The 11,370-nt window shown below is 48.2% G+C and overlaps 1 protein-coding gene across 1 annotated transcript; it reads left to right on the top strand.

Annotated features, from left to right (window-relative positions):
- Nucleotides 1-2,623: 2,623 nt before the first annotated feature.
- QC763_0080660 (uncharacterized protein) lies at nucleotides 2,624-7,258 on the top strand (the record flags this gene model as incomplete). The annotated part of the gene is made up of 3 exons (XM_062906101.1): nucleotides 2,624-2,857; nucleotides 2,929-7,123; nucleotides 7,251-7,258. The coding sequence occupies 3 exons, from the start codon at nucleotides 2,624-2,626 to the stop codon at nucleotides 7,256-7,258; spliced, it is 4,437 nt and encodes a 1,478-aa protein (XP_062763900.1).
- Nucleotides 7,259-11,370: the final 4,112 nt, after the last annotated feature.

The following is an 11,370-nucleotide window of genomic DNA, read 5'->3' as shown; positions in this document are numbered from 1 at the left end:
TTCTTTCAAGGCCAAAGACTTAGAGGAATTTAGAACTGGCCAGTGTTGACGATCCTCGACTGGAGCAGGAGATAGTTCGACAGGCACAGTTTGGTCAAAAGCAGAACAGCTATGAGCGTGCGGATGACCTTCTAATGAAGCGTAAAGATGCACATCCTGCTCCTCTCAAAGCTGAGCGCTCCCGTCGGATGTCATCTCGGATCACTTATGCCACGCCTTGGTGACATAGCTCCGGTCGGGCTTTGCAAGCCCGCACTTCTCGAGCACAAGCCCGCTTTGCCTGAAGGGTTCGGTGACACTCAGTGGGCCTAACAGGTATGTAGTCTGACCCCAGGCTCCCGGCCTACAGGATGACAGGGGTTGGCACGTGGTTCTACAGGATCAGGGAACGAGGGTCCCAGTGAGGAGAATGAAGCAGGTAGCCTAACTCCCGCTTATGTTTTTCCCAGTGATCAGCCGTGCAAGGCAGAGCTACAGCCCGACAGATAAGCCTGTGCAGCCGATTAGGAACTCACGAAACAGGGATATAAACCTGTTTTGAAGGCTCGACCTTTTGCTCACCGGCTCGCATGGCGGAAAGGGGTTGTCCGATGATCCATTCTGTAGCATGACAAGATCTGCTGATTGGTGCTGGCCCTGTCTAATGTTGGCTTCTAACTCTGGATTAAGGCTATGAGGGAATCCTGCCAACTGCGAAGCCGTGATATAGTTTGACTGGTGGTGTACCGAACCGTCTGACCCAGGTGAGGTCATGCTCCAACAACCGCCTGGCGATTGGATTCAGCAGAAGCTCTCTCGGCTCGAAAGGTACCTTATGTAATGTGTAACGTGGAGTCCGAGATGATATAAATTTGGAGAAACGATGTCTACCTTGGTCATGTGGTTTAGTCCGAGGTCCAAGATCCATGTTGTGTGCTTCGTCGTACCATGGTGGGGTATGTGCAGTAAGAGCTCAAATAGAAGGAAGAGAGAAGAACAAAAAGATCGCGACCCGCAATCTGTAAGTCCGAGGCAGAATGGGTGGCAGGCGGTTCCAAGGCTGCTCCAGCAAGGCTGATGAATGGCTGATGGATGAGCCACTTTTTGCAACAAAGGTCGCATTTCAAGTTTTCAATGGTAACACAGACTAGGTAGGTACCGAGGTCATGTAATAGGTAGGTATACTATCTTATTATTTCCAGGCTAGCAGTTGCCTGAATCATGATCCATCTCGATATTGGGCGAATCATCCATGCGCATAGAGATATTACACAGCATAGAAATGCCAGGCCGCAGGAAGAAGCGTCCTGTCATCAACGCAAACCAGGAAATTCTTGTCTAATCCAAGCTTAACCAAGGGTGTTGGATTATGCTAGTCTCAACTGTACCTACCTTACTCTTTTACAGAACCATGATCTTGCACATGCCTAAAGCGACAACATGATAGGTACCTATCTTACCACTGGTCCTGTAGCCGCTGGAATATGAGTTCATTCCGCCATCAATGGTGGTGGAAATGCGTGTAAATGAAGCGGAAACACTTGGTGAGAACAGCAGCAGACTCTGAGAAGGACTGCCCTTCTGGCTTTCCTTAGGACAAGAAGGAAATAACTTTATCATGCCAAACTATAGCCACCTCTCCTGCCGAATCCTTCGAGGTACTCCCAATGGTAGAGATATCATGTACAAATAAAGCCTCGTCAGCATTAGAGGAAGCATTATCACAAGATCGGACTTGTTGTCCGGTTACTAGGTACCTAGGTACAGTCTTCCCATCCCACGACGGCCGCCAGGTAACCAGGCTCGGATTTAGATTTCCTCGGCAGTTCAACATCGCCATGAATAGAGTCTGTGGTATTATCACCGTAGGTAGGTAGGTAAGGTAAGGTAGTGAACATATTTCATAGAGCGGGATGGAAGTTGCAATTGAAATGGATGTGCCGCAGCTTTGCACATGCAGGTAGTACAGGTATCGTCGCTACCTACCTACCTTACCGAATCACACCATGAATCAATGCCGGTACATGACCTCATCACCGTGAAATATGTGGCTGACACTTCGGACTTTCGGACGTGAAGAGGTGCTTTGAAGATCACTGCGCCTACTGTACCATCCCGAGCAAGGCTTATGCGGTCCTCTTCCTTTCCCCATGTCGAAGGCTGACCCCGCATGACCGACTCTTCCGATAGCCCGTCCTTAGTCCCAAGATACGGGGTTTAACGCCGGGGTATCGTTCACACTGGTCATAGCTCCAATAACCTCGCAACGACCGTTCAATGGCGAGGCATTCTATGTCAGCGTTGTTTTAGATGATATCTTCAACGATTTCCTCCCCTCCACCATGGCTTTTCTCTTCTGCTAACACGCTGCTCTGCATCTATTGATCCATCGCTGTGAATGCTGAACCAGTACAGCAGCATGATGGCATCTTTGACTTTTTTCTTTACTATACTAGCTACACTATGGAGCCTCGTGCAGTCGGCCAGCCCGGTTTGGGTCCCGCACACAGCTGGCAGCATCAACGCACCACGCGACTCCAACACGACTAAAATTTCTTACACTTCACAAGTATGATATGCCGCCCTACATTGTCTATGAGAAATGGAATGTTGACAGCTCCCTTCAAAGCCCGCTCCGGCATACATGGTTGACAACCAACATAACTACTACAAGGCAGCACCTGATAAAGGAATACACAATGGCCCAGTCTGGGCTTACTCAGGGAGCCTGGACAGTTATCTCAGGAATCTCCGTCAGGGTACTGTCCTTCGCGGCGGCTACAAAGGCGACAGCGCCATCAAGTCAACGAGTTTCACTTCCAAAAGCAAGCGGCAGTCGTCAGACTTTTGGCTCGCAAGTTTAGGCCCTTTGGGCACTGTAAGTCTCATCCGCGCTGTTCAGTGTCAATCCCCCATCATTGATGATCTAACCTTTTGCTTTTGAAATAGCAACCACATGCTGGCGGAGATAATTACCAGTTCTTCCGTAATGTCGTCGATGACTTTGGCGCCGACAATACGGGAGAAACTGATGCCAGTGAGGCCCTCAACGCGGCCTCTGCCAGCTGGAACAAAGACTCAGCCGGTGACTCTCGTACGCGGTGCGGCGAGGAGTGCGGCAATACTTTCTCGCAAGGCGCAATCGTCTACTTCCCTCCCGGTACCTACAAGATCTGCTCGCCTGTGGTTCAGTATTATTACACGCAGTTCATAGGCAACCCAAACGACATGCCCGTCATTAAAGGGTGCGATGACTTCAAAGGCATCGCTCTCTTTGACGTGAACCCCTACATTCCTGGTTCTTCAGGAAAGCAGTGGTATATCAATCAGAATCAGTTCTTTCGGCAAATCCGAAACTTTCGCTTTGACCTCACTGAGATGCCCGAGTTGACGGGTGAGAATGACCAGAACCTGGCACCCACGGGAATCCATTGGCAGGTCTCTCAAGCCACATCACTGCAAAACCTGGTGTTTGATATGCCTAAGACAAGCAGCACAACGGCTGTGGGTATCTTCACCGAGAATGGCAGCGGCGGGTTTGTCTCTGACATCGAATTCAACGGGGGCAACATCGGCTGGCGCGCGGGCTCTCAGCAATATACTGCGCGCAACCTTGTTTTCAACCAGTGCAAGACAGCTGTTCAGATGATCTGGGACTGGGGCTGGAACTGGCAGCAAATCACAGTTAACGGTGGTGGCGTCGGCTTCAATATCTCAGGAGTGGGTGGTGATGCCGGCCAAGGAATAGGCAGTGTTTCCATCATCGATTCCAAGATCAATGATGTAATCATTGGTATCCTGACGAATGACCTTCCCAGTTCACCAAACATCGTCCTCGACAACACTGTTTTCGAGAATGTGGTCAGCCCAGTCCTCGCAGAAGGCAACGGTGGCACCCTTCTCCGTGGAAACACAGACCTGTGGGCTACGGGAAAGCGGTACAATGGCTCAGAAGGCTCTATCCAGACCGGCCCCGTTGAAGCACCTGGCAGGGGTGAAGGACTTAACGGCGACGATGGTAAGCTCTTTGTACGATCACGGCCACAGTACGGAAGCCGTGGTACTGATGCCTTCTTGGTCGCGACTACGGATGGGAAGTGCAAGAACGACGCGACCGGTGACCAGGCCTTCTGCATCAACAGCTTCCTACAACGTGCTCTGGAGGAAGACAAGATCGCATACTTTCCGGCCGGAGTATATGCGGTTGGATCTACAGTATTGATTCCTACCGGGTCCATCGTGCAAGGCTCCTTGTGGTCTCAGATCCTTGGGTCTGGGTACTACTTCAGCGACATGAAAAATCCAAAGGTCATGGTTCAAGTCGGCAACAAAGGCGACATTGGCACGCTGGAGATCAATGACATGTTATTTTCGGTACGTGGCGCTACTGCGGGTGCCATTATGATGGAGTGGAACGTTGCAGCGGTCTCTCAAGGAGCAGCCGCGATGTGGGATTCGCATTTCCGTGTCGGCGGCGCCTTGGGCACTGACCTTGACCTCACTACATGTCCAAAGTTCACCAACAAAGCCGAGTGTATTGCCGCCTCTATAATGTTCCGGATTACCCCCCAGGCTAATGGCTACTTTGAGAATGTGTGGGCGTGGGTCAGCGATCATGACAACGATAAGACGATTGTCGACGTCCCCGATTCAAGCTCCACACAAATTTCCATTTTTGGTGCCCGGGGCATGCTCATTGAATCCCAGGGCCCAACCTGGTTCTATGGCGGTGGCTCCGAGCACTCGGTTCTCTACAACTACCTCATCAGCGGCGCCAAGAGCGTGTACCTGGGCCATATCCAGACCGAGTCGCCTTATTATCAGCCCAGACCCAGACCTCCGGAGCCTTTCCGCGCTGCCGCCTCCTTTCCCAACGACCCAGATTTCAGTGACTGCGAGGTCACAGGCGATGGGCGGGATGATCGTTGCAACTACGCCTGGGGCTTGCAGATCATTGATTCAAAGGATGTCATGATTCACTCTGCCGGCCTTTACAGTTTCTTCAACGAGTATCTTCAGGACTGCATACCTACACACAACTGCCAGGACCGCATCCTCGAAGTGAAGGGCTCGACCGGCGTGGTCATCTTCAATTTGTTTACGGTTGCCACCGTCAACATCGCCACTGGCATCGACGACACCAGCATCCCGCAGGATAGCAATCAGCGTGGCTTCACTACCGAGATCAGCGTGTGGGTACCTCTTCCGGGGTCAGACAATGTCGATATTGTGTTTGTCGATACCAATGTGTGGAACACACCAACTCTCAGTTGCCCGGCCAAGTCCTGTATGATGATTCTCCCGACAAGCTCCCTGGAATCACCGACCACCATCCATCCCAGCAGCTACACGACCTCGCTGGAGTATGGAGAAATCTCCAGCACCACTATCGGGGGCGTTCCGACGACGGTCTTTGTGACCACAACTACTACCGTAACTCTTTCGATCCCCCCGATTGTCACTGATGGGATCCCCTTTTCCAACGTCAACGTCTCAACGACAGGAGCGATGCCCATCACCCTTTATCCAAGCGTGAACGTCCCACCTGTTATTGTCACGTTGCCAGATGGGCAGGGTAGCGAGACCACTCGAACCGTCACCGTTCCACCTTGGCCTCAGATTGATGGTGGTCCCTTAGTTATGTACACCGATCCGGCGACACTCAATAGCAGTACGGGCCAACTGGCCAAGAATACCACGTATTTCACCCCCATCAGCACCCTCTTTACGGTGCGGGGAGCCACAGTGACAACAGTAACGTTTCCAGCTTCGACAGAGGTCTTTACTATCGACTGTCCCGCGACAACATCGTTGGTCTTCGCCACGCCAGCAATTGCAGTTGCCACTACGTGTACCGAAAGTGCCGAACTGACGCTTAACTTCGCGTGCCCAACTACGCGGGTGTTCACATTCCTCGGGCCTGACCTGGCGGATGCTACCGTTGACTGCTCTCTAGTGACAGCCTGGAAGACTGGGTCTACCTCGACCGAGGAGCCGCTACCTGTCTTCACTACCTGGCCTCAAGGTGGAAGGATCGTGCCAGAAGAGGAGGAAATCGACGAACCTGAGCCGGACGAGGACGGCGACGGCGTACACGTTCCCTGCAAGGCCTGGTTCTTCTTCTTCTGCATCTCCTTTGGAGAGGTCCGGATCGGTTCCTGGCACTGGACCTTGCCTCCGGGAATCTACGGGCCCGGTCCCCCGCCGATTGGCATCATCCACCCTCCTCCGGGAATCGACATCCGCGGTAACCTCCCCAACTGGCCGCGGATTACCATCGGATGGGACTACCGCCTCACCACCGAGTCGGAACCCGAGTGCACCAAGCAGACGGCTGAGGCTTGCACCACATCCAACTTTGTCACGGACGGCACGACAAGGTCTTCGACTACACGGTGCGAGACCATCACCGGTTGCTCCATCAGCGTCTCGGACTCCACCACCGATGTGTTCGGAACCCAAACAGCTGCCCCTATCGGCATATTCAACGACGAGTCATGGGCCACCATGACGATGGGTGATGAATACACCAACGCGGTGTTAGCAGCTCTAGAATCACGCCTCGCCCGCGAGGAGGCCAGTGCCGGAGCCACCACCATCCAATTCACCTCAGGCGCCACCCCCGGACCAACCTGCCAAGGCGGGAGCACCGCCTGCGGCGGCACCGTCTGTTCCGGGTACTGGTGCAACCCGTCCCCAACCGCACCACCGCCAGGCTTCCGCGACCCAAAAGACCCCAGTTCAGAAGGCTACGTCGCACCGACAACAACAATCAGCGACACCACAAGCACATCCTCCTCTCCCACAAGCAACCCTAACTTCACCCCTCTCACCCGCGGCCCGATCGGCTGCTTCGACGAGGCCGACTTCCCCGGCCACGGCGACATCCAAAGCGGGGAACAAAACGACGGCTCCCTCGCTTTCAGCGACATCCGGCTCGACATGGGCGACGACGACACGATCGGACCGGGGGATAACCCGATACGCCTGCGTTGGACGGACGGGAATGATGTCAACTACGATTACCAGGCTGAGTGGGTGGCCGGTTGCGAAACGGAGGTGGCGAGGCAGAGCTTTGGGTTCCCGTTGGGAAGCCCGAGTTCGATTACGGCTTATCTTTTGGTCAGGGAGGATTATACAATGTGTAAGTTGGTTGTTTTTACCTACTTTCTCTCTCTCTCTCACGATCTCCTGGCTGACACTACTTGTTTGTAAACAGGTGACAATGGCGGCGTTGGTGGATCCACTCAAGTCGGGTGCCTTTTGTACAGTTTTGTAGGTGGACTCGGCAACGAACCGACGGATCCGTGTGATGTGTTTAATTGCGGACAGTGCGGAGCGCCGATTGATTCGGTAGAGTGCCAGAATTGCTGTCAGGGATGAGGATTTGTGGTGTTGGTGCGGCGGAATACACAATGGGCCAGGCAATTAGAGTCATGTTGAAGTTGTGGGAAAAGAGAAGTAACATTGAGGATTTGAAGTAGCAGAAATAAAAGGTATATATTAGATTGCATAAGTACCCTCTCGGGTGCGTCATTTCTGGCTGATTACCTTAGGTAGATTGGTCCTGAAGTTCGGATTACATCACGTTCAAGTTTGCGCACAGGCAGGATAGGTGCTCAGCTTGAAAATACCTAGATAGCAATCAACTGCTTCCTGATGCAACCGATGCGACCAGGAAACCTCGGATCGGGGTATGTCATGCGGGAAAATGCTTGTTACCTTATGCTTCGGTGCTCTAAATGAGCGAGGCTTTCAACTTTGACCACCAGGTGTGCCATCCTGGGCGTCGAGCCACGGCATCTCTTCTTGACGGGAAGCCTGTCTCTTTCACTTCAGTGTGTGAAGTTTGGTTTCCAGATTCATCCTCACGCTTTCACTCCCACTCTAGCGGAGACTGAAAATCTGCATCGGTGTCCAGCCCAAGCATTCTACGTTCTGCTTGTACCAACTCATATTCCGAGTCCGATCAGGAGTGTCGACAAAGACGTTTGATCGTGCTAAATTCTTCCTAGAAAGATAGTCCAACAGTTAGCAGTACGGTTCCAGGTCGACACCTGTTTGGTAGGTATGCTAACAAGGTGCCTAGGTAGGTAGGAGCGGAGGAAAGTAAAAGGCGTTTTGACTTACCTCGGTCAGCTTCTTCTCTGTGTAGATAAAGAAGTTTTTCCCCCTTTGCTTGGATATCTTTTCCTCGGTATCAGCAGTCATGTAGGTAGGTAATGACTGAAAGTATTTAGCCCCTAGGCGTTCGTTTTTCTCACTAATTTGTATCTGTTGGTCTGGCATACATGTTTCACCGCCCTGAAAAACCAGCTCGTGTCGTGATATATGAGTTGCACGTATGAAGTGTGCCAACATGGTGGTGCACCCATCGCCGCGTGTCTAATATAGATTCGACCAGAGACAGCAAGGGCAGATTTCCGTTTGGAAGTGAGCAGGTGTTGGGTGGGCGATTAAGTGAGTTCGAGATACGGGCGTATCTGCCGTTAGTCCGCCTAGTGACCCAAAACTTCGCCTTTGTTTGCCAGCAACCAACGGTGGGGGTCAATTTCCAGAGCGTCAAACGCTCTCTTCACGGCCAGCTGATGTTTATCAAACCAGGTGACTTAACAGTGCCACCCAGGTTTGCTAAAGATGCGCAGGCGCTCTGACTGGACCAGGCCAGATTAACTGAACAATTCGTAGTGACACAAACGGGAGAAATCGGTAACGTATTTGATAAGCGAGCGGATCAGATAAGCGAGTGGATCGATTTCCCACGCAATATAGCTCTCTACCTGCAACATTAATTTCCTCCCACCATACTCAAATGTCTTCGATTCTAATTGAGGTAAAAGTTATTCTTGCACTTAAAGCCCTTAAAAATAACCCTAAGTTAAGCCTTAAAGTTATAGCGAGGCTTTATTATATACCTTATACTACCCTCTATCGCCGACGCGCTGGTAAGCCTGTACGCTATAATATTTTACCTAATTTTTATAATTAAACGAATCTAGAGGAGTGAACAATAGTTTAGTACGTCCATACTACCTCTCTACCGCGCCCACTATATGTTATTCCGGCCGCGGCCTAACACGCCCGTGTATAACGAACCCCTATCCAGAACCTCTAAAAGGGATATCGGTTAAAAGCACTTCTGAATAATCCTAGTTCGGTGCAGCTAAATAGTGCACAATAAAATATCTTAATATAAATACTAAATACCGTAAATATAACTTAAATTACATACTACGGAACTGTCTATCTACGCTAGCCAGTTCCTCCGTATATATAAACCTTGGAACTCTAAGGTACTTGCCCTACTACGGCCTCGATTACTTTTAGCATATTATATCCTATAATATACTCGTCGTACTATACCTCTAATTACCCCTAGTACTTTATATCCTATAGATTACTCGTGAGCCTTAATACCGTAATACTTTTATTTATACTTAATTAGCCGTCCTTTAACTTCCTTAATAATTAGTTAGGCGCCCCGCGTTTTATATATAGTATAGCCTGCTATTAGTTTAACTATAATATAATGCCCCTCCTTTTAAGTCGACGTTCCGACGACCGTATCCCTAAAATAATATCTATACCCCTACTTCCCTTTTACATTTCTATAGTACGTCCCTCTTCCCTTATTTTAGTTATTATATTTAATCGTATAAGGAAATCGACTTATACGAGTACCGACCGTCGCCGTAATTAAGTATAGTTCCTTACGAAATTTAGTTTCGTAATACCTAAATATATTTATTATAAGAAAAATAACCTTTAGTATATAGCTTCTCCTCGATATAATCGGTACTTTCCGTATATTAACTCTAGCCGCTCCTATTATAATATTTATAGCGTGGATCGTAAGTCCTTTTCTCGGCCCTTTCTTTCCCTTTCTAACCGGCTCCGTAGTCCGCCCTTTAATTAGGGAAAAAGAACGCTTAAATACCGAAAAGTAAGCTACTTTAAGTAAGCTTCTTCGTCTCGAGGTATAATCGCGCGCCCTCGAGGTTCGAGCCCTTATTACTTTTTATCGCGAATTTCGGCTCCTTAAGGAGGAAGAGGGAGAGGCTTTTACGCGGCTTGCTACCCCGTATAGCTCGCCGGTAGCGGATACCTCCGCTACTCCTTCTTTTACTACCGCTCCTCCTTCCGACTTCTCTTTTTTAAATCCTTTTCTAGGCCTTAACTGGCCTCCGGACCTTCCCCTAAATCTTAATACTACCGGTCCTTCCTTCCTAACTGCATTAGATACCGCCAGTAGTGCGCCTTCCACTTTTTAAGGTACCTAAAGCGCGTAATACTATTTATATTTAGTCCCCTTTATACCTTTTAACTTCGTAGTATAGTATATAATATATCGACTATTACGTCGAAGGCGCAAGTTCGATTTCTATTAAGGTTTTAGCTCCGTTTTATAGTATCTAACTATAGGCCGGGGCCGAATCTTTTTTACTTATTTAGGTTTTAATCGGTCCGGATATTATTAATGGAATTCTTTTTACTTATTTAGGTAGTTAAAGTATACTTATAGTTCCCACGAGTTATTTATAGCCGGATATCCTAACTAGCTAACTAAATACTTTAATTAGCTTTTATTAAACCGTAAATTTAATATCTTTTTTATATCGTACTTCTTTTTTTCGTCCTCCGCTACTACCTATATATTAGCCTTTTTTACGTATAGTGCGGGTTCTAAAAGTAAAATGTAAAAGGTATATAACTATAAACGTATTATACTAAATAGCTTTAATTTAAATACCGTCTCCGATATTTTCCTTTTAACTTTAAATAGTCTTACTCTTTTATAATCTAGCTTCTTACTAGGTTTTTTAATATATAAATTACGTATAGAAAGGAATATTATATTTCCCCTTTTAAAGCAAAGTCCCTCGAGCCTTTTAGTATTATAGTATTTCTATATCTTTTCCCTTATAAACTTTAGTTTTTACTTAAACTTACTGTAAAATATATATATTTTATTTACTTTAACCTTAGCCCTAGGTACCTTAACCGTAAGTCCTTACCGTAGGTTTACCTTATAGCCGAAATTCGCGAAAAACGGTATAGCTTTAATCGTTTCGGTTAATAATATATTATATATTAGTTATACTATAAATAATAGTTTAACTTAATCGTTTTACTCGAAATTAATATAATTCCGTAGGTATTATTTTATAATTTAATTAAGCCGTTCCGTCTAACCGTCCGTCTAAAGGTAATAAACCGAAAACGCTTTATTTATTACTTTTAGCCTCGTTATTAATACTCTTTAAAACTTCGATATAAACTTAATATCGCGGTCTATAATAAATTCCTTTAACTATATATATATTACTATAATATACTATAGTACTATATCCGTTAATTATTTTACCGACTAAGTTTCTTTATAAGGTAGGA

Source organism: Podospora pseudopauciseta (assembly GCF_035222475.1).
Source record: "Podospora pseudopauciseta strain CBS 411.78 chromosome 5 map unlocalized CBS411.78m_5.2, whole genome shotgun sequence".
In the NCBI taxonomy this organism is placed as follows: domain Eukaryota; kingdom Fungi; phylum Ascomycota; class Sordariomycetes; order Sordariales; family Podosporaceae; genus Podospora; species Podospora pseudopauciseta.
Note: the sequence above shows the minus strand (reverse complement) of the source record. Positions and strands in the feature narration are given on the sequence as shown.